At 48.0% G+C, this 26,580-nt stretch overlaps 1 protein-coding gene and 1 long non-coding RNA gene across 2 annotated transcripts; both read left to right on the forward strand.

Moving 5' to 3' along the window:
• The first annotated feature begins 2,204 nt into the window (after positions 1 to 2,204).
• On the forward strand, positions 2,205 to 4,187 carry LOC130600703 (formimidoyltransferase-cyclodeaminase-like). The gene is made up of 5 exons (XM_057412232.1): positions 2,205 to 2,328; positions 2,482 to 2,576; positions 2,660 to 2,797; positions 3,099 to 3,230; positions 3,842 to 4,187. Exons 1-5 carry the CDS (start codon positions 2,205 to 2,207, stop codon positions 3,905 to 3,907), a joined length of 555 nt encoding a protein of 184 aa, XP_057268215.1. The 3' UTR covers positions 3,908 to 4,187.
• A 2,721-nt stretch (positions 4,188 to 6,908) lies between these two features.
• On the forward strand, positions 6,909 to 8,512 carry LOC130600726 (uncharacterized). The gene is made up of 2 exons (XR_008972519.1): positions 6,909 to 7,061; positions 8,238 to 8,512. It is a non-coding gene; the product is annotated as an uncharacterized LOC130600726 (long non-coding RNA).
• The last annotated feature ends 18,068 nt before the right edge of the window (positions 8,513 to 26,580 follow it).

Consider the following 26,580-nt stretch of genomic DNA (forward strand, 5'->3'; position numbering starts at 1 on the left):
CTGCAGTGTGGACCTGAGTGCTCTGTCCAGGCAATGGGACCAGACACAAAGCCCTCCATCATCAGCTCAAGGGCCTTCTAGCCCTTGGAAGGCAAGCTCCCTACCACACACGTGTGAGGTCCACACAACACCTGAGGCAGAGAAACTGCCTGTTCCACAAGTCCAAGGACATCCCCAGCCCGCTGTCATGGTGATGGACCAGAGAGTCCCTTCCAAACCCTGTCTGTGATTCTGTGCTCCTGAAGAGCAGGAAGTCCCTGATGCCTGGATAAGCAATTTCAGCTGCAGCTGGGTTTGCACATGCAGGGAGTGGTTTGGTATTCGTGGCTGGAGGGCATTGCTCCTAGTGCCAGCAGGGCTGGAGATGGGCTGTGGGCTTTGCTGGCAACAGCTCTGCAGGACCCCAGCGAGCTGGGTTGGAGCAGGTGGAAAGCAGGCCCAAGGGGACACATCTGCAAATGTCTTTCCATGGCGGGAGGGCTGGGATTTAATGGGAAATCCTAGTGTCTAAGCTGAGCACATGAACACAACAGCTGGCATATGGGATTAAAGGCAGGAATAAATCACAGCAGGCAAGGATACCAGCAAGTGCCCAAGGAGCCTCACGCATCCTGCACGTAGGGATCTTCCTCTTGCCCGCCGTCATGTACCAGAGGAGAGGGATGCCTGGAGACCTGCAGACCCTGGCCTGTATCTTCTACCTGCTGCACCTCAAGTTCTTCCTGGGAGAGATATGGCAGAACCAGCCCTCTCCCTAAGGGCATTCAAGGCAGGCATGGGAGGGGAGTGAAGAGAGCCTCTCCTTCCCCAGCTCAAGAGGGCACAGGAGCCCAAGTGGAAGTGCACAGCAAGCCTTCAAGGGCCAAGTTTGCACCTTCCTTCACTGCCTGGGGGATTGAGTGGGGGAAATGTGTCTTTGGTAGCTCACCCTCTTTGGAAAGGCTCCAGCTGCCTTAGGAGACATTCCTCACATAGCTTTGCTGTGAAGAAAGTGCTGACCTGTTACAGGGGCGTTTGCTGAGCAAGTGAAGACGAGCCAAAGGCAGCTCTGAAGTGCTGGGGGAAAATGGGTTTCCCATCACCAGGGTTGGGCAGGAGGTCAGGCTCACCCCCACACATATATATCTGTATATATATGTATATATGTATATGCATATATAGATTACTCGGCCTCACACTGGTGCCCAGGACCTGCTTGTGGTGCTTCCTGAATCACTGACAGTGGTTAGCCCCAGGAAACAGGCAGGAAGCTGGAGTCTGGGATGACAAAAGGGTTAAAGAGGGGGTGTTTAGCTACAGTAGGACTTGGAGCAGCTCTTGGAGTACAGGGACATGCATGGGACAAAGATGCTGTTCCTTCTTCATAACAGAAGCTGGATGCTGGCACTGATAACTGCAGTGACAAAGAGCATTTAGACCAGGAGCAGGTGGTTCATAGAACCGTAGCATGTTTTGGGTTGGAAAGGACCTTAAGATCATCCAGCTCCAGCCCCTGGCACAGGCAGGGACACTTTCCACTAGAGCAGGTTGCTCCAAGCCCCTATGTCCAACCTGGCCTAGAACACTGCCAGAGATGGGGCAACCACAGCTTATCTGGGCACCGTGTGCCAGCACCTCAGCACCCTCACAGTAAAGAGCTTCTTCCTTATCTCCAACCTGAACTTGCCCTGTTTCAGTTTGAACCCATCACCCCTTGTGCTATCACTACAGTCCCTGATGAAGAGTCCCTCCCCAGCATCCCTGTAGCCCCCTTCAGACACTGGAAGTTGCACTGAGGTCTCCACGCAGCTTCTCTTCTCCAGGCTGAACAGCCCCAATGTTCTCATCCTGTCTTAGTATGGGAAGTGCTCCAGGCTCTTATCACCCTTGCAGCCTCCAAGATGACCAGGAGGTGAAACATCTCCAGGTTTCCTGTAGCCCTTTAGGCACTGGAGCTGCTCTAAGGTCTCCCTTTCTTCTGGGCAATAAATTAAACGGAGCATCTCTCAAAATACAAGTGATTTGATAACAATACAGAAGATGTTTTACCCTGCAGACCACCTGTTGGAGATCCTGGGAAGCATGACATGCATTGACAAGCCAGATATCGTCTCAGACATCAACCGTGTCCAGCACACACATGGGAACCAGGGTGAGCTGCTTGCATTTTATAGAGAAAAAAAATGCACCTCTTGGTCTGCAGGCATTTCCCTCTGTGTTGGGCCATGGAGGTGTTTGCTGGCATGAAGAACAAGACAGACTTACAAAGCTTATCTGTGAAGGTCCAAAGGCGCATTACCTGTGCCCATGTCTTAAGGCAGCGCTTGGCAGTGGAGCTGGGGGTGCCCGGTGAGTGGGGTCCCACCACTGCACACTTCCAGCTATGGACAAACTGCACATGATTGACCAAATGGGGTTTGCTTCCAAATGGTCCAAACTGGACCCTGCTAGATGATGACCAACCCTTACCTGGCTGTGCTCACCCCCAGCTTTCTCTTGCAGTTTACCTCTATGGAGGGGCAGCACAGGAGGAGAGCAGGAAAGCTCTGCCCACCATTGCCCTCAACATCCGTGAGCAGGGGCGCGGCACTGACCAGGTACCCCCGTGCCATCAGCGCACTGGGAGCAGTTTGCCCCTGGTCCTCCCGGGCCATGCCTTGACCATGGAAGTTCTTGGCAGCCTGGGCGCTTGAAGAAGGTGCAGGGCATCGGCTGGTATCTGGAGGAGGAGAATATAGCCCAGGTTTCAACGAACCTGCTGGACTTTGAGACCACACCGCTCCATGCCATCTATGAGGAGGTGTGCCGAGATGCCAAGGTGGGTCAGGGCACCGTGATTGTTTCAAAAGGGGCTTTGCAGAGGATGTCTCCCTCCAGGCTTTTCTCCCCATGCCAAAGTCAGGCTCTGCTTTACCTCACACTTGGCTCAGCCAAGCTGGGCAGAGCACTGAATGGCATGAAACCCACATGAGCTCAGTGCCTTGCCTCAGCTCCTCCACGGAGGGCTTTTCCATGAGCTCTTCAGGTCCCGGGAAGGGATGAGGACCAGAAGGCTGGGGTGATGGTGGTGACAGAGCAGGTAACTCTCGGGACAGTCGCGTTTCTGATGTCTGCCACAGGCACTGAATCTCCCTGTGGTGGGGTCCCAGCTGGTGGGGCTTGTCCCCAAGAAGGCCTTGCTGGACGCAGCCGAGTTTTACATGAAGAAGGAAAACCTCTTCATCCTAGAGGAGGAGCAGAAGATCAGGATGGTAATGTGGCTCTTCCTGGTACCCAGACGAGGGTGGGATCATGACAGGAACTCATGCCCAGCCTCCCAAAGTGGCCCTGAGCAGAGATTTGCGACCACGGCAGCCTCCAGGCATGACACTTGTCTACAGGGATGGTTCTTGGCAAGCTGTAAGGGCACAGTGAGGGGGATAAGAGGATGCTGAGATGCTCTAGGGAGCAGAGAGCCTATCCTGTGAGGACAGTGTGTGGGCAGCAGCTCCCCATCTTGCCTGCATGGAGGCCAGGAGGGGAAGAAGACCCCCAAAGAGCTCAGGGACAGTGTGTGGCATTACAGGAAGCTGCCCCAGGACCAGCATAAGCTGGGAATGAACAGACAGGCTCTGCTTTTCAGCTGCAGGAGGGAGGGACTTTTCCACCCTGTGGGGAAGTTGCTAGATAAGAGCAAGCTAATGATTTACTGGTGCTGCTCCCTGTTGTTTGCAGCCATCTGGGCTGGGCTGGGCTGGGCTGGGCTGGTGCTGCCTGGGGTGATGGCCCCAGTAACTCTGTCTAGGGCGGGATCACCCATGGTTAATCAAGAACAGGGAATGAGGATGCAACGGGACTGACGTGGCAGTGCTGTTCCTTGCAGGTGGTCAGCCGGCTGGGCCTTGACTCCCTGTCTCCGTTTCACCCCCGGGAGCGCATCATCGAGTAGGGATCCCCATCCTGCTTCTCATCACGGTGCCCATCCCTACCTGGATAGAGGGGATCCTGCTGCCTATGTCTTCCCTTCAGCTTACTTTGGGAGAGGCGCCTGCACTCAGCTTCCCTGAGCATCTCTGAGGGGCGCTGTGCAGGCGTGGGGTGGTCCTTGCTCCCCAGCGCTGATGGTTGTGGACATGCCAAGGGGGGGACTCCAGGTGTCTCTGGCGAGGCAGCAGGAGCAGGTTTCAAGAGGGTGGATGAAAACCTGTTGGAGAAGGGACCGGGTGGTGGTTGTGCAAACACATCTGCCCTGCTGCAGGACCGTGTGGTGGGACTCTGATCCAGCGGGAGAGCTCCTCGCAAGCCTCTTTCCTAGGTGGGAGCCAAAATGCTGGAAGCAGCTGTGTTCGGAGCTTACTTCAATGTCATGATCAACCTCAAAGACATAACGGATGAGGAGTTCAGGCTTGCAGTGAGCCGGGGCCATGGTGGTGGGGATGAGGTGGGGCAGAGGTGGAGAGGAAGCCCCTGGGAGTCCTCATGCCTGGGTACCCGCTCCCTTTGCCCCCAGCGGAATGCATGGGGTGGATGGGGGTTGGCTGTTTTGTCCTGTGGGACACGGTGGTGAATGGTGGGCCTTCTTCCTCACCATGCAGATGTCACAGAAGGTCTCTGGGCTCCTGGAGGAGGCAAAGCAAGGCTCGGCGCTCATGCTGGTGCTGCTGGAGAAGCGGGTGGCCTGAGAGGAGCTCTGCAGTGGCAAATACAGCTGGGGAACATGATTATCTCTGCCTGGGCTCCTTCAGTATCTACTTTGGGAGAGCTACTCTGCCCAGGCACATCCCAACGTCCTGCCCCCTGCTCACCTTGACCTGGCCAAGGGTGACTTTTTGCTGCCTGGGGCTCAGATCCCAGTCTCCATTCCCCTATGCCTGGCCACAAGGAGCCGATTAGGTTGGCAGGGCCTGTGGTCAGGGATCCCAAAGGAGCGGGGTGGCAGGGACCCCATGGTGCTGCCCCCGAAGAGATCCTGAAGTGTGACCAGCTCCTGACCTCGCACACCCCAGTGTCCTTCTGTGCCCACAGGGCTGGGACAGGACCTGGCGTAGTCTCTGGTGGTGCATGCCCAGCCCAACCCAGCCCATTGCATTGTTCACTGCTCTGGGAAGGGAGCATTGTCAAACGTGGGGCAGTATCGGGGTGTTAGCAGGGAGATGGGGAGGGGATGAAAAGAGCTCTGGCCCCTCCTCATAGACACCCAAGAGAAAGACCTGAGCACTGGAGCATCCAGCCCTGCCTCTTGTCTCTGTTACCTGGGTCTGATGGCAGGTATCAGCTCCTTGACTTGCACACCATGGCAGCACCCCGAGCAGTGTCACAGCGGGTCGATAGCTGGACCCTGAGCCTCACTGTCCCACAGCACTGCCTGCAGGACGGTGACCCCCTTCCCGGGCCAGACCCTGACCCAAACCCCAGTGTCCATGCTGGGAGCACTGAGCCTGACCCCATCATGGAACCACAGAATGGCTTGGGTTGGAAAGGACCTCAAGATCATCCAGTTCCAACCCCTGCCATGGGCAGGGACACCTTCCACTAGAGCAGGTTGCTCCAAGCCCCTGTGTCCAACCTGGCCTAGAACACTGCCAGGAATGGAGCAGCCACAGCTTCTCTGGGCACCCTGTCCCAGCACCTCAGCACCCTCACAGTAAACAGCTTCTTCCTTATCTTCAACCTGAACTTCCCCTGTTTCAATCTGAACCCATCACCTCTTGTCCTATTGCTGCAGCCCCAGATGTAGAGTCCCTTCCCAGCATCCTTGTAGCCCCCTTCAGGCACTGGAAGCTGCTCTGAGGTCTCCACGCAGCTTCTCTTCTCCAGGCTGAACACCCCCAGTGTTCTCAGCCTGTTTTAGTATGGGAAGTGCTCCAGGCCCTTCTCACTGTTGTGGCCTTCAGCATGACCAGGAGGTGAAACCACCACCCTCCATCCCCTGTGTTTAACAGCCCTGTGGGACCTTTGTGCAGCAGGGAGTGGAGTGTTGATGTTTCCGGCGTGCCCATGGTGACATGCGATGGGAGCGGTGCCGCCGGTTCTACCTAGTGTTCCATCTGGTGTCACCCCTTCCTGCTGCACCCCTTCTCCCCTGGGCAGGGCCCCTCTATATAAGGGATGCCAAGGACAGCAATTGGGGTTCTGCTGGCAGTGGTGCTTCCAGAGGGTGCTGCAGCATTGCCTTTACCAGGAGCTTCCCTGAGTATTTGGTGAGTGGAAGCATCTGGAAGCATTCGCATCAGGCAGAGAGCAGGGGACAGTGGGAGCGTAGGCACTCGTGGGTCGGGGTGCACTGTCCCCATGGCTGGCATCACGCCAGGACATAGTGTCCTCATCCCCTTGACATCCACGAGGATATGGGCTGGCACCCAGGCTTGGTTCATGTTTCCATTGATGATGGAAACCACACACACAGGATTTGGGGTGCGCAGAGCTTGGGACAGCCCTTCTCAAGGCTGGCGCTGTCACCCAAAGGGACAGGACAGCTGTCGGGGCGTCTGGGGGGGGGATGCGCTCCTGCAGAAGTGAGTGGGGGCTCAGGGGCTGTGATAGAGGAGCTGGGTCCTGGCTGCTGGCAGGGCGATGGTGTCCCCACACCAGGAGGTGTCACTGATGATGCCTGTCCTTCCCTTGCAGCTTGGGGGTCACTGAGGATGCCAAACCCACACCCAGGTGAGGAGTTGTGGGGTCAGGCAGGACTGTGGGTATCACACAGCCATTGCAGAGCTCGGTGCAATAACCATGGGCACCTGGGGGATTAGCTGTGTACCAAACGGGAGTGGGGCACCATGTGTGGGGAGGAGTCCTTTGGGTGCATGGGTACACCAGCTCCCTGCGTTATCTGTCCAAGGAGAATCCCTCTCTGCTTGCTAACAAACCCCTCTTCTTCCTAGGTGGACCTGGAGGGGTGCCACCACATAACCCTGGTGCTGGTCCCTGCCCTGGCCACCCTTCAGGCCACCCTGGTGGCCATCCCCATGGCCCCCCTAAGCCTGGTCCCCACCAACCAGGGCATCCTCCCCATGGGCACCCTCCTCCAGGACCCCCTCACAGCCCTCCGAAGCACCATTAAGAAGGATGAGAAGAAGCTCTCCAAATACTACAGAGGCAAGGTAAGAGTGAATCTCTGCTGTGGTCCTTCACCCCCCTTACTTATGCCATAGAATACAGCCTGGATAGCTGGGGCTCCCCTCTTGCACTGTTTGGAGCAGAGTGTTGGAACCCTTGTTGGTTGTTTTTAGACACAGAGAGTCTTGCTTGGTTAATAAACAGGCAAGCCTGAGTCATTTCAGGTGATCCATGAAATTGCTGAAGCCATCTGAAACAGTGACACAGCTCAGGGTGTATTAAATCCCACTTAAGTTCCTTCTTAAATCAAACCAAACCAACAAACCAAATCCCAATCACCAGATAAAGGAAAATCAATTCTCTATGCCAGGAATAGATGCTGCAGAAAATGCCATGCCAGTGATAGGCACCATCCAGAGCAGGTCTGAGTGAGAGACTGTGAACAAAACCCCAGTTCCACCATTCAAGGTAGAAGCATTTCCTATATGAAGCAAACCATTAGCTTCTGTCTGGGTGTAATAGCTCTGGAAGTGATTCACCTTGATGTTCACCCTTGCTGACAGAGAGCAGGACCCTTCTGGACTTTGCTTAATTGCTTCAACAGCCTTGAAAATAACAATAAAACCCCGTCCCTCCCATGATATGCCCATAATTATATTCTCCAAGCACAAAAAGAGTGACTCCAATCTCTAAAACATAGTTTATAACAGCATTGCAATAAAGATTGTGGTGACAATTAGTAGCAGTTTCATCTTCAAGTCAAAGGATCCCAGCTGTGGTTTACTGTTCTGAGGCTGTGGTGATGACTCTCATGTAAGTTCACAGCATCACAGTCATAGAATCATATCATAGAATGGTTTGTGTTGGAAGGGACCTTAAAGCTCATCCAGTTCCAATCCCCTGCCACAGGCAGGGACACCTTCCACTAGAGCAGGTTGCTCCAAGCCCCCGTGTCCAACCTGGCCTTGAACACTGCCAGGGATGGGGCAGCCACAGCTTCTCTGGGCACCCTGTGCCAGTGCCTCAGCACCCTCACAGGGAAGAGCTTCTGCCTAAGAGCTCATCTCAGTCTTCCCTGTTCTGGCAGGTTAAAGCCATTCCCCTTGTCCTGTCCCTACAGGCCCTTGTCCAAAGCCCCTCTCCAGTTTCCCTGTAGGATCACCAACACCCATCAGAAATGGTGTGAAAAGGGGATTGTTTCTGTGCTTTATCTCCTCCAGCACTCCAGCAGCTCAAGCAGCAGTCCTGACTCTGACAGAAGAGGACATCTCCTACTCATACTGAAGCAATGATACACAAAGACAAATGCCCCATGGGAACCACCTGCACGTTGCTCCACTCTTTCCCCCTTTCTCTTAGAGCTGCATTTCACCCATTGAGTGATTTCCCTATTTTTACCTTGTAAACTCTTTTACCTGGATTCACTGTGAGACAATGGGCTCTGTCTGCTGTCTTTTGGGAGAGCCCACTAAAATAAGGGCAGTATCATGATGCTTGTTTGCAGTCTGCTGGTGTCCATGTGTTTTTTCCAGTGCAATGATGCTTGCTGCCAATTTAGCTCCTTAGGTTTTCCCAGCTGTAGCAGAGGGCCTGGGTGGGGAATGCCATAGCTTTCCCCAGCTGGGCTGTATGGTTTGCCATCCTCCACTCCAGGGTAATCACTGATAGTAGTGAACTGCCTTTCTGAATCCTCTGAGCCATAGGACTGTGGCATGCTCACCAGGAAAGGTGAAAAGCCTGGCAGTGCTTTCACCACCTCAACCATTTCAACCCGGGACTGCTCTTGCTGCTGTTTTTGTTTAGTTTTGTTCATTGCCATGGCTCAAGAGGACCCTTCCTAGCCCCATTGCTGCAAGCCAGTGTGATGGCTGCTGGAGCCAGTGGCACAAGCAGGAGCAACCTGCACCCTGCACCCACACTTCCAGCTCTTCTGCACCCTGACCCTGGGGTCCCCTACACACAACCCGTACACTGCCCAGCGTCTCCTCCCCATCCCACCTCCACCACCTTACACAAATGCCCCCATCCTCAGAGGGTTCCCCTGCTCTGCTGTTCCAGCTTGAGATACTCGAGTGCTGGATGCAAGAGGGGATGAAGAAAGTGTGGGCTCAGGTGTAATGCCTGGTGGGATGGGGAAAGCCACAGCCCCCCCAAAGAGTCACAGAATGGCTTGGATTGGAAAGTACCTTAAAGCTCATCCAGATCCAACCCCCTACCATGGGTATGGATGCCATCCCCTAGACCACATCACCCAAGGCTCTGTACAGCCTGGCCAAAAGGTGGTACCTGAGGTCTCTTCACTCATGAACAGGTGAGGAACATGAAGCAAATGAGGAACATGAAGCAAGTGAGGAATGAAGACATGGTCCTTGTCACGCTGAGAGATCACAGGCTGGATGGGCACTGCAGGGGTGAGGGATCAGGAGGCAGAGGAACAGGTTTGCAGGGGGACTGATGGAGATAGTGTGGGGGGATGGACGGGACCCATCAGCCTCCTGTGGTCCTTCAGGTTCTCAGACATGCCCCATGACCCCTGTGCTGCAGGGCTTTGTGCATCAATCTCACAGGCTGCAGGTTAGGGTCCCGTTTTGCTTTTGGATTTGTTTTTGGGTTGGGTTTGGATGGTTTGGTTCTTGTTTTGTTTGTTTGTTTTGATGTTGCTTGTTCTTCTTGGTTTGGGTTTTGATTTGGGTTTGGGTTGGTTTGTGTCTTGGTTCACGTCCCCATATCTTTCAGGCCCAGCTCCTGTTCGTTTGCAGCTCCTGCTGGTTTCTCCTCTGGGTTCAGCTCCAGCTCACAGACAGCTCTGACCAGTTTGAGCTCCCAGTCACGGCCAGGAGCTGACTGTGCCATGTCTGACCCTGCGCAGGGATGGACAGAGGAGTCCCAGCCACAGCATGTGGGGCGTGAAGCCCCAAGACTCACTCCTCACAGCACTGCGGGCAGGTGCAGCATCAGCTTGGATGCAGCTCCAGGTTGGGGGTTTGGGCCCCTCTTTCTTGAAGGGGTTGTTTTGAGGTTGTGTTTAGGTTGGTTTGGGTTTGGGTTTGGATTTCGTTTGGGTTTGCTTGTTTGATTTTGGGTTTGGATTTTGGGTTTGATTTGGTTTTTGTGCATTGGTTCAGGTTCCTGTTTCTTTCAGCCACAGCTCCTGGACATCTCCAGTTCAGTTTTGGCTCCAGCTCATTTACAGCTCCTGTTGATTTCTGCTCTGCGTTCAGGTCCAGCTTATAGATAGCTTCAGCTCCTGGTCATCGTGGCTCCAGCTTGTGTGCTTCGGATGCCTTTTTCAGTCTATGCTCTCTTTATGTGGCTCTCCCCCTTCTCCCTGCTGTTTGAGAACATCTCTTCCTGCAGCAGGCTGCCTTGCCAGCTGAGCACCAGAGCATCGTGTAGAATCATAGAATCGTTAGGGTTGGAAAGGACCTTAAGATCATCTAGTTCCACCCCCCTGCCGTGGGCAGGGACACCTCACACTGAGCCATGTCAACCAAGGCTCTGTCCAACCTAGCTTTGGGCACCACCAGGGATGGAGCATTCACAACTTCCTTGGGCAACCCATTCCAGCACCTCACCGCCCTCACAGTAAAAAACTTCCTCCTTATCTCCAACCTGAACTTCCCCTGTTTAAGTTTGAACCCATCACCCCTTGTCATATCACTACAGTTCTTAATGAAGAGTCCCTCTCCCTAAGAGGCCCCCTTCAGATACTGGAAGGCTGCTCTGAGGTCTCCACGCAGCCTTCTCTTCTCCAGGCTGAACAGCCCCAACTTTCTGAGCCTGTCTTCACACAGGAGGTGCTCCAGTCCCCTGATCATCCTCGTGGCCTCCTCTGGACTTGTTCCAACAGTTCCATGTCCTTTTTTTGTTGAGGACACCAGAGCTGTGCACAATACTCCAAGTGAGGTCTCATGAGAGCAGTGTAGGGCAAATGGGAATTCACCTCTGCTGTTACTGTACTTGCCAGTGCTGTCTAAATACTTCATTCTAGCAGCTTTACCATTAGGAACAGCATTCCCTGCCGGTGGTGTTTTGGGATGCAGAAAGTGAGGAATTAACTGACTTCAGTGTGTTACCTGCAGCCACCTCCTTTTCCTCCCACCCTTCAGCTCTTGGCTAAGAGACGACACTTGTAACTGCACCCAAGTGTTTTGCTGGGAGCTGAATCGCATGTCTTGTGACAGCTCAGTGCATTTTCTTCCTGATTTTTATTTCCAGTGTCTTATTTATGCAAGTGTAAGAAATAATTACAGCACCGGCACTGCTCAGGTGCACATCGTGTGTGAACAAGTGTAATAATAAATACTTTATTCCGTTATTTGCAAACCAAATTGCAAGGGGGTTGGAACTGGATGATCTTGAGGTCCTTCCCAACCTAACGCATTCTGTGATTCTATGTTCAGGCAGCGCCATCTATCCCCAAGCCGTTGTACCTGCGGGTGATAATAGAGCGATTTGTTATTGCAGGAGCAACATAACTCTTGGCAGTGCTTAAAGAGTGCTTCTTTAGGAAAAGAAAAAGGTTTCGTAGCTCTTATTTTGCAGGGTGCTTGGTAATACTGCATCCATCTGCACACAGAGCAAGTCAGTGATTGCAGTGAAGCTTATCTGTGCGTGTACGTGGAGACCGGACTCAAACTGGTCTATTTCTTCTGGTGAAGAAATCAGAAACTTATTTTGGCTTGCTCAGGGAGTGGAAACTCTCCCTTTTTCCTTACCAATCTAAGGCTAGGGGTGGATGGAGGTGGACAACATACTGAGCTATGATCATAGCTTCAGTTCAGCACCATTGACCCCTGTATCCACAGAATTAAAAGAAGACATTTTGGTATGAGTGCAGCAAAGAGTTTCCTGCTCCTTGTACCTTTCTAACCTACATGTTTAGTCCCAGACTCGGGTTTGGGGTTTCTTTTCCCCCCAAATTTCTATCGCAGTTGACTGCTGGGTATGTGCCTCCTGCATTTCAGGAGGCTCACACTAATTCCTGATGGCTTTCCAGAGGAGATTCTCCAGCATCTACCTGGGAGGCTTGTTCTAGTCTAGGTGTTCATTGCATGCTTAGTAAGTTATTGGCATGGAGAAGTCAAGGGTAACTTATTAACTCTCCAGTGTTAACAATTTGGTGAATACAACTACCAGGGTCAGATACTTATATCCTGGAATATTTTTATCAAACCCTCTGCAATGTAAATCTTTATTCCCGCTTTGTTTGGGTTTTGTTTCCAAACTCTTCAAGTAAAGCTTGCATACTTCTTCATTATCTGCAGGAAGTCATGTAAAGTTGCAGTTGCGTTGGCTTGGATTCAACACTGGACCACAATTGGTAAGTTTCTTTTGTCTTGCTTCCCTCACACTTAAAGACATAAAGAAAATAGATTAATTTAAGCAAAGTGGATTGAAACCCCCATTCACACTCAGAGGTAAAATATGGGTGGCAGGAGCTGTTCGAGGGTGGGAGCACAACTTAACTCACATGTATGTGCTTGCTGAGACCTTAACATCACTGAGAGCATTTTCTGCTCTTGTCCTGCAGTGAAGCCCCAGGGATGGGAGAGCAGAGCAGCTGTGTGGCAGGACAGACCATGCCTGGAAGAGCTGCACCATGCAACTTTTATCCTGCTGGAGACTTCCAAGCTGTCAGCTTTGCCTATGAGGAAATTGGTAAGGTAAACCTGACCTTAAGAAACGTATTTTGAATGTTTGAGTACTTGTCGAAGGCGACGAAAAGGGCATTGATATTTGCTTAACAGCTATTCAGTTACCAAAAACTGTGTGCATTCACTTATGCACATGCACAGCCTGTGAGGCAGCGCGGTTTCAGAGTATTCCCTGCTGTTACCTGATGGTGGTTGTATTACTTAGGTCCTTGCAGCAAATGAAATATGGAATGAGATGGAGAAGCAGCAGGGGTTTCTTGTTGTAGTGCAGATCCCCTCTGGTAGATCTGGTTGCACTGAATGAAGATGGTCCCTTACATCATCATCAGAGCTCATTCCCTCTGCTAGGGTGCTTAAGGAAGCACAAGAGCACATGTGATCTGCCTGATGCAGCTCCTCCAAGGATCCAGCTGTGGCTCCAGAGGTGGGGAACCTGCCTCAGTGGGATCTCTATGCTCTGCTGCACAAAGCCCAGCTGTTTCTTTCCTCCTGTTTCCCACTTCAGTGGACCTCCTTGGAGCTAGGAGGTGGGCAGCCACAGGCAGAGCTGCCTGCTTTGCCTGTGCAGGGCACAGAGGTGTCTGAATTGCTGTGGACAGTCTTCTCCATCAGAGGCAAAGCCTGTCCCAGGTATGGGCAAGGAGAAGTCATCATAGAATCATAGAATGGTTTGGGTTGGAAGGGATCTTCAAAGCTCATCTAGTACAACCCCCCCTACAGTGAGCAGGGATATCTTCAACCAGATCAGGTTGCTCAGCAGCAAAGCTTTTGAAACCCATCCATCTGAGGTAGGTGCTAAACATGTCACACATCTGCCAGCCAAGCAATGCTTTTAAACACACACAGGTTAACACTGCTCCTTGATGTCCATGGCAAAGTATAAATGCCCTTCCGTGCATAAGTATAGTTGTCTACCTTTAAGTGATTCTCTTAGTGAGGTCTGTATTACTGGAAGGCCCACAGATAACATGATGTCATTGTTATACAAGAACCAGAACAACAGCAAAAAAGGCTTATAAACCAATAATAACAACAGTTATGCTCGGTAGTGAATAAATAATACGGGCTTTATTACCACGGGCTCCTTTTTTTCCCCATCCAGCTGACTGCAACATTAAATTCAACAAGGGATTTCTTAGCTTTGCTGCTGAGGTATGTTCCTGATGGGTGGCTGGAGGCTCTCGCAGTGATTTGCGTGCCCTGCTTTGAGTGCCCACTGCAGTCCTGCCTGTCAGCAGAGGTCAGCACAGACCTCTGTTGCTTGGCCACCAGCCTGCAGCCACTCACTGGCTTCAGGCTCTCCTCTCAGACAAGAGGCTGTGATTTCTTTCACTCTGGAAAAGGGATTTGAAGAGAACTGTTATCCAGGCATCCGCAGCTTAAATAATAAAACAAATCCCCATGTCACCAAAAAGTGTGCTCTTTGGGGTTTAATGAAGATTTCTTGTGCTTGTTTCCCCCATGAAGTGGATGCTATGCAATTTAAATTATGTATAGATCTATTACAGAATAATCAGTGCTAAGTATATATGCATATACGCAGCACAATAAATTATGTAACTTTCCTTACTATTTCATGAATAAGAGGCATGACATGTATAGATTTCATTTAGACCCCAGTTCGAGAGAGCATTTAAACTTATTTCTATTTTTAAATCCACGAATCATCATAATGGGACTGTTCAGGTGCTATGTATCACTTGATATCTACTTAACAACCTTGCTGAATTGGAGCCATAATGATAATCAGATTAATATTTTGAGCCAGCGCCCAAGGAAGCCAACGGGAGACATCTAATCAATTTTACCAGGCTCTTGGAATAGGATCCATTTTTTAATATATGTGTGTACACATATATATTTTTAATGAAGAAAATCAAAGGCAGAGCTCCACCAAGTGAGACTGTGCCTGCAGTCACCTTGTGTCGTCATGGATTTCAGCAGCAATCTGAAAAATTAAAGCAAGCTATCTCAAAATGCCACCGGCACCCAATTGTTCATTCCTCTAATGCCCAGGACGTGTCATGCTGAAGGCTGAACACTCATCCTGCCTGCACGAGTGAGGCAGCATCCTTTGGGGAACAGGATCTCATTTTTACCTAAAGAAATTGTATTTCATTATATTTGTATTATTCCCCCATATCTTGTCTGCAAGGTGTGGGGAAAAGAAGGTTTTATAGGTCAAAATGTTTGAAAGCATTTCCGTGACACAGGGACTTAAACTTCCCAGCCTCTGACTGAACAGGGAGGGTGGCTTAGCCTGGACCACCTGGTAAGATTAGGATTTCCAGCTGTTTCCCTGCACAGATGTTCACACTGTTAGTAAATCAGCTCAAACACTGTAACAGCCTACATTTTAGGCATTTTTCTTAATCTGCAGACTTTGACTACATGCTTTGCCTTCTCTAAGACAACTGTTGGGATACATTTATGTCTTTAGTGGAGAGGTCAGAAAGGATCAATAAATCTGATCAAGGAAGCAGTCGCATTAAATAGTTCATCTAAGCTGTACTTTCTAGAATGAATCTGCCATACAAACATTAGCACATACCTTATTTTCTTGGTTTTGTAGAATAAAAACTAGGTCACAACAGCTGTGACTCTGCTTTGACCCTTGTGTTTCTTCCCCAGGACATACCCAAATTTCACAATGGAGAACATGGCTACAGCAATATCATAATCTATAGGAAAACATAAAGGCCAGGCTGCAGGAGGCTGCTGCTCTGTACAAAGCCCTCAGCACAGGCAAGGAGGCATCACATGGCCATGTGCTGCTTGCAGGGAAGACACGGCTTGTTCTTGCCTGTTGTGCACAGAAGCCTGTTCCTTTGAGTAGGGAAGGACCAAACAGGGGTAACCTAAAAGCCCAATGAACTGAGTCCCACTAGATCACCTTTTCCTGTCTTGCCCTTTTTTCCCATCTCTCTTCAGGACATAGGCAAAACTGGTGCTTTTATCTTTAAATATTAAGAAACTACCAGACGTCTGCACTCTTCAGCTTTCTTGTGGATGAGTAGTAATAATGGTTAATGTTTCCCTCTGAAAGCATCCTATATGAACTGGCTCTTACCAAAGTAAGTTAAATACCCTGTGTTTTATCACTTTATTATTACCATTATTTATTAACAGCAAGCTGTTTGAGGCTTTGTTTCTTTTTAAAATACAGCATTCATAGCCCAGTGCGTGTGTTGGCTCACACATTAATATGAATACAAATAGGGAGCCATTCTGGGTAAAAGGCATCACCTCTAATGCATCTTTAATATTGCTGTGCTTTGCTTCCACAAGATGTTTTTGCAGCAAACTGAGAGCCCTAACCTTATCTGCAGTATAAAAGTTTAGGAACTGATTGCATTTTCTGCTGTAAGAACCAGGTTCTATTGGGATAGTTTCTTGTCTGTTAGGAAAATAAAAGTAATATTCAAATTGTGGCTATCAAATACTGAACCTCTCATGGTTCCTGAGCCCACAGCCTCAAACTCTGCCTGTCTATTGGCTCAGCTATGACTTCTGAGATCCAGAAATAATCAGACTACTGAGACTAAGTGGTTTTTAGTTGGACAGGCCATATTAATGTGATTGAAATGATAATATGGCAATGCTTAATCTATTTCCTCTTCTGCAATCTTTTCATTTCCTAAGAAAAACCCAGAGAGTTTTATTTATCGTCTCATCTGGAAAGGGAAGAAAACTAGAGTTTTCACTTACTTGGAAGGGTTTATGTGGAGTTCGTTAAGTAGCAAACATTTCGTAGGTCCCCATATGAAGCCACAACTTTCTTCAATTCAATTCTATAGATCACAGATTTCTATTGTTTAGCTTTTAAGGAATTATTTTATCTGTCAGTTGCTCTTAAGCATCCTGTGGGAGAAAATCTCAGAAGACAGCCATTTGTACATACTGTCCTTTTTCTGTGGGGCAAAATACAAAGACCTGTAAGCAAGCCAATATTCAATTGTATAGTCTAATGGCATCAAAATTTAGTTATGGGTCCCTTCAATAAAATGAATTTGGAGTCTTCTATGACAATTGTAAAATTAGATCACGCCACACCTCAGTTCACTTTGTGAGATGAGTCAAGAGCCTCACACATTTACTGCATAAATGCCCTTTTATTTCTGCTCTGAGGTCATTAGTTGAAGACTTTTTGATAAACGGCTAAACTTGATGCATTGTTTAAATGACAGGTTTTTAATGGCATCCCTTCTAGCAAGAGAATTGCCATACCTGTTTCAGAGCAACAGACAGACAGTATAGTAAGCACTGAATGCTTAGGGATGGGGTATGAGAAGAAAAGAGAGCTTATAGAGGTCCTGCTCATGGTACCCCCTTGCTGCCTGGGAGGGAGCTGTCTGACCCCCCTGCCTTCAGTAGCTGCCAATGCCCATGACTTTGTCTCTACCTTTGAGCCCATGTAGGTTTTTCACCTTCCTGGAGTCCTTTGTCAGTGAGTTCTGCAAATCAGCCATGTCTGTTCCCATAAAGATGTCTCTTGCTAAGCAGAGAATAGCCTGAGGCTAACGTCCCTGGTAGAACCTGTGTAAATCCTGATTGAAAGCAGGAAGAACTGCCCAGTCATTGGTGATAGTGCCAGTTCCTAAATCTGGGCTTAAGATTCTATCTTTAGGCACCTGTAATGGGCATCTTTTGTGATTTCCACTGCAAGAATTAACTACAAATTTCACAGCTGAGAAGGTGCAAGGAACAAATATCAATGCTAGTGAGTGGTAAAAGACGTAATCTCACAGCATCAGGTTCGAAACCTCTATGTTCTGTATCTGCTACCAAGTTTCTGTGCAACCCTAATGTGCCCACCCGTCTCCGCCTGAAAAGGAGGTAGAAACGTTACTGTGGATCTAAAAATGACATGGTTACTGAGCTGTGCCTCTTGGGCCAGTTTTTTCTACAGCACCAGCGTCGCATGAGCCTTAACTCTTGAATACCTGTGTTTGACGAAGCACAGAGTGAAAGTGATGTTAGAAATGCAACCGCCTGTTGGACAGCAGCAACTGGAATACCTCAATGCTGCAGGTTTATTTGATGATGCGTGTACTTTGATCAGGAATGCTGCCAAATGGTGTTTTATTCCTACCTCAGAGCTCTATGCAGAGGAAAAATCTGAATTTCCCTGCCTGCAGGTCTTTATACAGCTTGACCAGGCTGGGATCAAGGCCTGTTGGGGCTAATCTGTTCGTGCTCAGTTGGGGCTTTATCAAGTGTCTCTGAAAAGGGTGAAGGTGGAAGTGGTGCTTCCCTAGGACTAAATGACAAGATCACAGTCTGACCCCCACCCCAAGGCTTCAGGAAGGGGCAGCTTTCTCTTAAATGTTTATGTGAAGTGGGTTGATGGGTATAACTCTGTCATGATTCCTCTTTAGCCTCTACATCAGGTGTGGCAGTTCAAGGACAAGGTGTGGCAGTTCAAGGACAAGCTGTGGCTGGATTGGGATTTTCTCCTCTTTTGAGTGTTAGAAAACCTTTCCCGTCTGTATTTCTTTACCCTTACCAATGCTCTTCCACTTTCCCTGGCAAATGGAAGGCCATGAATTCCCAGCCCTGCGGATCGCTTTTCTGGATTCACATCTGTGTCACAGCAAGTGCTAGACCTGTTTTCCAGTGCTGTTTCTGAGTTCTTTTGGGGTTGACCTTAAGTCCACTGAAGGCCATAGAAGTTTTCTCAGCATAGTTAACACAAAACTTCAAAGTGTTACCTTCTTCCTGAATTGCCACTGCGTATTCCTGCAGGATAACTTGCCCTTGCCACATCATTTGGACTGCCCGGCTGAGGTTACTGTTGCTTAGCTACAAGACTCTATAATAAGAGCTCGAACCATAGCAGAGCATGCACTGAAGCATTTCAAATACGACAAGACCCAAAGGATGCTCATCAGTGTATGTGCAGGAATATTACAGGTCCCAAATGTGGAGGTTTTAGCAACCATGACTGTTAGCTTTTAGCTAACAGAGCTCTGGTTGTTACTAGCTCAGCTTTTACTGGAGCTTGGTTGTTTGCAGTCTGTGGCCAGAGACACTGATTTTAGGAATGTGGGTGTTTTGGGGGGAAATTATTGAATGAAGGGCCTTAAAAGAGGACAATGGGGTAGGAGAGGAGTTACTTGGCGTTTTCTGCAAGGAAAAACTGATAGCCAGAGCTAAGCACTGGTTACTGGGCTTTGTTAGGGGATGCCTTGTCAATGTGAACTGCAGAACAGGTCACACGTGCTGTGTAAATATTGATCTCTGTCAGCAACAGTGATGTCTTTCAGCTTTTTTCTGCCAGTCCACATAGGTGACTTGTTTTATATCTCCATAAATTAGGAATGCATTTTTGAATGCCACTGATTGCCCATGACACATCTTTGGTTCTCACAGAAGCTACACATGAAAGACGTTAATGCTGTGCTTCCAACAACATTAATTAATAGTCTGGAAGTGAGTGCTCAGCTGAATTCAATAGCAGTTCATCTGAAAGCAGAAGGTTACTCTGACCCTTCAGGAGAATGGGGTAGGACTCACAACACCTGTGTGGTGACTGGGGCAGGGATTTGTGTCAAAAGGTAGCCTGGGGAAAGCTTTTCCTGAGGTTCAGCTGCCTCCAGTGTGAGTCAGCAACAGGAACTAAAGATAAGAGCAAGCAGCTTGAAAGTGCTGGACCATCCTCAGAGTGAGGCCACAAAGAGAGGCTGGACTAGCTTTGTTTTTAAAGAGCATGCTTGGAGTAACTGGCCATGTTGGTCCATGGATGGAAAGAAACTGAGTCTGTGTCCACACCTCTGGCATGACCAAAGGAAGCTATTGGAAGGGCAAATATTGCAATTTTGACATTCTGTTTGTCTTCTCTGTCTCCAAAGATTGCTCTTGCTGTTTGTGTCACAGATGTGAGCCCAGGGTTAACTTCGGAATGGGTCAACTCTGTTTTCTGGCAGAAAAATGACAGGTAACCTGATTTTTTAAGAAGAAAGTCCACTAGGAAATATTGTACACTGGATTTCTGGTTCATATACAGTAATACAGCCCTGTTGAGAAAAGTCACAGCAAAGGCAATCTCATATTGTCGTTATTTCTTGTTATTGACACCTATTTAACTTAAACATCTATGTAAGCAGTGAGGAACAAACCTCCCCTGTGAAAGTGTTAGTGCTTTTTGGCCCCCAAACTCAAACCCTGGAGAAGCTCTCAGTGAAACTCGTGGGGTTGTGCCTTATTTTTGTAGAACTCCCTCTAGAACAAGAGAGTAAAACCCCACAACTGATAACCAAGGGGGACAGCTTTGTGTTGTTGCCTAATAGGATACTGCATTATTGCATGGGAAACTAAACATGAGCCTCAGTGTGTGCTTGCAGCCCAGAAACCAACCGTATCCTGGGCTGCATCAAAAGGAGCATGACCAGCAAGTTGAAGGAGGTGATCCTGCTCCTTTACCTCACTTGGAGTATTGTGTACAGGTCTGGTGTCTTCAACATAAGAAACACAGAGGAGACCACGAGGATGAAGAGGGGCTGGAGCACCTCCCATACAAAAACAGGTTAAGAAAGTTAGGGCTGTTCAGTGTGGAGAAGAGAAGCTGTGTGGAGACCTCAGAGCAGCTTCCAGTGTCTGAGGGGGGCTACAAGGATGCCGGAGAGGGACTCCTCATTGGGGACTGTAGTGATAGGACAAGAGGTGATGGGCTCAAACTTCAACAAGGGAAGATCAGGTTGGAGATAAGGAAGAAGCTCTTCACTGTGAGGGTGCTGAGACGCTGGCACAGGGTGCCCAGAGAAGCTGTGGCTGCTCCATCCCTGGCAGTGTTCTAGGCCGGGTTGGACACGGGCTTGGAGCAACCTGCTCTAGTGGAAGGTGTCCCTGTCCATGGCAGGGGGTTGGAACTGGATGAACTTTAAAGTCCCTTCCAATCCAAACCATTCAATGATTCTGTGAACTCAGCTCATGGGGATTTGTGCCATAGGTGTGTGTAATTTAGGGGGTGGTTCTAACACCAACAAAAAAGCCAAGGTTTGAATATAGCCTGGATCACTGCCCAGGCTTTTTTTTTACTTGGTTTCCTGTATATTCACTTGCCTGTCACTTCCAAACCTGTTTTGTCTCTCACTTAGCAGTGGAGTTGCACATGCGTAAAGGCATTACATGTGTACTAGCTATATATTAGTCTTATAGCACATATTCATTGTTTGTTCCCAAGCAAGTTGCTTGTTCGCTCAAAGCAAGTTATTCTGCGGTGTTATGTTGTCTATTGATCACTCTGTTTCACTTTTCACCCTTGTTCTTGTTGTTTTAATCCTGGCTCTTGCAGAAAGTGATGCCAGGCAATTAGGAAATTGAATTATTCAACCTTCGTATTGATTTTTCTTTACCATATAGCTGACGTTATTATGCAGGGACCCTTGCTTTGAACTAGAATGGTTTGACAGCTCTCCTCACTCCTTTGCTTCCTTTTCTTTACCACCCCATCATTTCCAAGAGGAGGAGGTTTTGAAAGCCGTGTCGTGAAGTCATTCAGCTCCACCGTCAGGCTCCCCTTGCTGGCAGCCACACCAATGACGGGATTTGTCTATCTTTCTGTACACAAACAGATCAGCCTGTTTGCTACCAGCCTCAGCACCGACACCACGGTATCCATGGCAACGCGCCAGCCTGCACAAGCATCTGCAGGCGCCTCAAAATCCGAAATGCCGGGTGATGACAAGGAGTCGCTTCAGAGAATGGATGTTTATAGGTGTCACAACCACCTGAAATGCTTCCCTCTCCACCCGTCGGCTCCTTGATTATAATCTGCTTTACTGCCTTGCTCCTTTGTCAGGATACAAGATTCCAGGGAGAGTTAATCCTTGTTTTGATGTTATATTCTTTTAGATTTAGATCATCAGCAGAGTTGCCTCCTGGGAATGAGCACCCCAAGTTCCACTGCTGACGTCCTTTTTTGAACAGTGCAGTTTCTTCAAATGGTAAAATCTGAAGTCATAATTGAAGTGGCCTATGTCAACCAAACTAACAGATGAAGTTGTGTGACTGCGAGGCTGAGTGGTGATTCACCTCATCGTATTGCATGAACTACTATTTTCCTAGAGTGACAATAGAATCGCAGAATCATGGAATGGTTTGGGTTGGAAGGGACCTTAAAGCTCATCCAGTTCCAACCCCCTGCCACGGGCAGGGACACCTTCACTAGAGCAGGTTGCTCCAAGCCCCTGTGTCCATCCTGGCCTTGAACACTGCCAGGGATGGGGCAGCCACAGCTTCTCTGGGCACCCTGTGCCAGCTCCTCAGCACCCTCACAGGGAAGAACTTCTTTCTTATATCTAACCTGAATCTCCCTTATTTCAGTTTGAACCCATTACCCCTTGTCCTATCACTGCAGTCCCTGATGAAAAGTCCCTCTCTGGCATCCTTGTAGTCCCCTTCAGATATTGGAAGGCTGCTCTGAGGTCATAGATTTAATAAGATCCAATCAACCATTTTGGGGTAATACTTTTATGTAAGTTTATTCACCCATTGGCATGGCAGACATGCTACTGTGTTTACAGCCCATAGTCTTCATTGATCCTCTGGGTCCTTCAGCTCTGCTTTCAGGACATATCATCCAGGTGCTCAGGCTGCATTTCTGAAGCTGTTTGCAGTAACTGCATCAGTTCATTAGCACAGGCACTTACATGCAAAACCACTTGTAATTCAGATTAGGTAATGACACAGAGAGTACTGATTTGTGCAGCTGGATAACTGGGCAAATGTATAGGCACAGGTTAGCATGGGATGTATGTACTGCTCCTCAGGACCCCACCCATCATCTTTCATGTACAAAGCAGGCTGTTAGAGGCACGTGCTGATAACAACCCTGAGTGAGGGGCAGTTTTATAACACAGCAAACCAACAGGTAGTCTTCAGAGGTTCAGGACCATGTTCTACCACATTAAGACTGTTCATTGATCAGGCTGAGGCCATTCTCAAAACTAGGCTGGACCTATTTGTTGTTTGCACAAGAGGCTGAATTTAAAGCTTGGTCATGGGAAAGAGCTGAACTACATTAATGCTCAACTTAAAGCCACAGTTTTGGTGAGAAAATGGCCCTTCATTTTGTCTGCAATGTTTCCCGTCTCTTAAGAAGTAACATCTGTGTTTTATTCATGGAAAGGCAAAACCAGAGCCCAAACCCAACATGAACTACGTTGCCCCATATTGTGGTGTTAACTTGATTAGGCTAATCTGTTTTCAGATGATAACTTAAGCTTTAGGCTTGGAAAATGCAGTAACATTTGCATGTTTGAATATAACAAGAGAAGCCTATTAAAAAGCCTTACCAAAATCCCATATTAATAAAACAAGCTATCAGTGCATCAGAGAACTGAAGAACTTCCGTGAGCAAGCATAGTAACAGATTCCTTCTAAGGTTTTTAGTCTTCAGTAGATACTGTTGGAAAGCCTCAGGGTTTTCACTAGAACAGGAAATTAAATCTCAGAATTAGTATACCCTTCCTGTTCAGCTTGACTGCTAACTTGTACATCATACTTATTTTGAAAAGCAACCTTTTCATATCATACAGTTTTGCTACAGTTGCAATAGGTAAAGAGATTTCACTAATTACATAATTAATGTATGTTCTGTTCATGTTCAGTTTGATCTTGTAGGTAAGCAGTGGATGTTTGGGATTTTTTAATTTCATTAGAAGGCCTAGTAAGACTGAATGGTGCAGTAGTTTTATTCCCACAGCTTTCGGGACAGATAAAGAAGGCAGTGCTTGTACTAGTGAGAAGGTAGAGATGGCAAAACAAACAACCCAAGCTCAAGCTTGCATTTATTACTTCATAGCAATCATCATTCCCTGTTATAACTAGAAAATGCTAAGTGCAACAAATCTTATTTTCCTAGAGAGTTTGGGTTGTTTTTCTTCTTGTGGGGAAAGAACACTAATAGCTGAACTGTTTCTCTGTACCTGAGAAAATGGGTTAAAGCAGTGAAAATTGGTTTAGGTTTAGAACTTTCTGCAGCCGAATCCTGCAGGGATCAGTAATCCCCCCGCTTCCTTTTGAATGTGTTTACAAAACCTCCCGTGAGATGTCTCTAACATGACATGTCTGACATCCAGCTTTTCCCTCTTCAGCAGAGGAGCCAGCCCCATAACCAAGATGTCACAAAGCATCAAGAGCTGAGAGGAGAAAGCAGCTGGCTTTAGGTAAATGACAGGGGAAGGAGGAAGCTCTGCACATAACCACATACTCTGTAAGGGACCTCTAGCTGTCCCTTTTTCCCATTGGCATGTTACATGGGGAACCTTTGCTTTCAATCACAGCGGTGAGAAATGGAGATGTCCACTGGAATGTATTCTCTACTGTAAGTCTTGTGTCCTTGCATCCCCCAAAGCAGGTGGCACCAGGAGTTTGTATCCTCTCTCTGCTTTCAAATTATTCTACTTCTCATGCACAGACTGGCTTTTGACACTAAAGCCATTTAGTAAATTACAGTGTAGCTCCCTGAAGCTAATTCTTCCATCATAATTCACATGGGTACCTACCATCCCTTGGATAAAAACACCAAAGATAACTAAGATCTACAAAGACAGCACTGCTCTGGTACAAGCCCTTCCACTCTGGCTAGATCTCACCTTTGCTGAAAGCTTTCCTGTAGCAACCTGAGGCATACATTTACAAACAGGTAATATCTCCAAATAATCTTTAAAAGGTAAATGTTATCAATGGGAGACAGGCATGAAGGCTTTTATATGGTAATATGAGCTGATGAGATACAGTTGAGTTTCTTGTCCAAAACAGAAACAAACTGAACATAGTTTGTTATTCAACACCAGTGATAAGTACATACTATTTTCAGCGGAAGTTTTTATTTTGCTTAGTGGTTGACTACCTTCCACCTTTCTTCCCCACTGCCTCCGTTGGGCACTAGAGGGACCCTAGAGTTTTCCAACCGATAGAAGCAGCAGCAATACGGAGGCAGGAGCACTGCATTTCCCGATCACCTTAGCCAAGGTGCATCTAAGGGGAAAGGTGACAAAAATACTGCTCAACCGGTTGCTGAAAGTGCCATGAGACTGCAAACATGCCACTGGGGAAAGTGTGAGGCCATAGCCATACTTGCCCTTGTTTCATCCTCTCGTTGGTCCTCACAGCTCTTCCCGTCACAAATAAATCAGAGCTGGCTTTGCCTTGACTACTCTGTTCATTTGGATGATGTTGTGACTTTGGCACCAAGGCTTGAGTCACACTGTGCTTTTGAGAAATTAAAAGTTTCCTTCCTCAGTCTGAAGGGGAGCCAAATACCGAAGTTGCCAACAACTGCATCTCAATAAACTGTCATAGGAGCAGCAGTGGCTTGTTATTATAGCTATATAGCAAGAGAAGAACATATATTGACACAAGTCCCTTTTCAAACAGCATTTCCCAGCCACAGCTTCAAACAAATCTGTTCTAAATAGAGATACAGACAATGCCATTCTTTTTTCTTTTAGCAGGCCAAAAAAAATCCTCTGTGTTTGACTTACAAGACCTCCACACAGAGATCCATCACTGGATGGATCAGCATGTAAAAGCTTTACTACAAAGCTCACGGCTTGTGAAGTTATGTAAAAATCCATTTTTCCTTTGTACCCAAAAGATCTTTCCCCACTATCTCTTAGTGCGACGATGCTTTTTGATCTCTGCATGAATGTTTCTAATGACAATATGTGCATGCATTTTAATCTCCAACAGAAATTAAGGGAATTTTTCCCCGTCTTAATGTCTAGTGCCAACACTGCTGCTGAATATTTAATGTAAAGTATAATGTAATTTGACTACATAATTATCTCGAGGAAAATGGCGAATGCCACGTTGTTTTTTTTCTGTGTTCCTATTTCATCAGCTTTGATGATTGTTTAAAGCAGAGCAGCAGCTGAATGACTAACTTCCAGAATCCACTGGCTGCTGCTGAACAGAGACAGGCTGCTACTGTACTGCATCTGAGCTAGAGGCCTTGGTTCCTCCATGGCACATGGGATATTCTGAGTGTTTCTCCGGATAGTTATATCATTCCTCTGATCTCTAGGAATGTTTATGGACAATGCGCAGTTGATTTATTGTCCATGGTGTCTTTCTGTTAAGGCATCTCTTCAAGGATACCTGGTATTTGTATGCAGTATTTGTTTCCAGCAAAAGTGTAAGCTCTCGGTTCCCTTTTTAATTGTTTTCATATTGTAAGCTTTAAATAAATCTAATTTCCATTTGGATGAAGTGTAACTGTTTCTCCTTGATCAAGTCAACTGCTCATTCCCTTTCAGGGCTCCTTCTGATTAGGCTTTACGTAAGCCTACATTCATGTTATCTAGATGGTGAAAGGAAGGGCAAAGTCCCCGTGCTTGAGGGGAAAGCTCCATCAAGGTCTTTGCAAGGCCACATAAGCTTCCAAGGGAAGGCACAGAAGAAGAGAGCAGGGGAAAGGCACTTTAAGGATCCCTAGGGTGCTGGGGATGCTGGTGCACATTCCTGGTGCTCCTGGAAGAACAAATTCTGGAAGAAAGACTGTCTGCAGCAAATCCATTTCCTCTGGAAGCATCTCCTCTGGATGGATATACATCACTGAGAGTGAGTAACCAGAGGGGAATGTGATGGATTTGTTCTCTTGGCAAGCTCCTGCTCCCTTTGCATGCCACTGATTTACAGATGAAATGCTCAAAGAGGAAAGCAGCAGTGGTGGGAAGTTCTCCCAGACAGCTTGAGAAGGGCTCAGGAAAGGGACTGGAAGTGATGCTTGTAGCCTTGACTCACAAACTCAGACCTTTGAAGGAAAAGCAAGTGTTCTGATTTACAAATACATAAACATATGTAACAGGATCATTTGGCATCCCCAAGTCCCTTTACTGACGTTAACATGGGACTGGAATACAACCTGATGCAATTGAGTGATGGCCATCTCTGTGTTGCA

Source organism: Pezoporus wallicus, unplaced genomic scaffold, assembly GCF_028554395.1.
Source record: "Pezoporus wallicus isolate ANWC-B61680 ecotype Strahan unplaced genomic scaffold, APGP_CSIRO_Pwel_v1 contig_6566, whole genome shotgun sequence".
Taxonomy (NCBI): domain Eukaryota; kingdom Metazoa; phylum Chordata; class Aves; order Psittaciformes; family Psittacidae; genus Pezoporus; species Pezoporus wallicus.

Coding starts and splice junctions, on each gene's coding strand:
- LOC130600703 (XM_057412232.1), top strand. CDS start 2,205: ATGGAGGTGTTTGCTGGCATGAAGAACAAGACAGACTTACAAAGCTTA. Junction 2,577..2,659: donor AGGGGCGCGGCACTGACCAG/GTACCCCCGTGC, acceptor AGTTCTTGGCAG/CCTGGGCGCTTGAAGAAGGT. Junction 3,231..3,841: donor AGGAGCAGAAGATCAGGATG/GTAATGTGGCTC, acceptor TGTTCCTTGCAG/GTGGTCAGCCGGCTGGGCCT.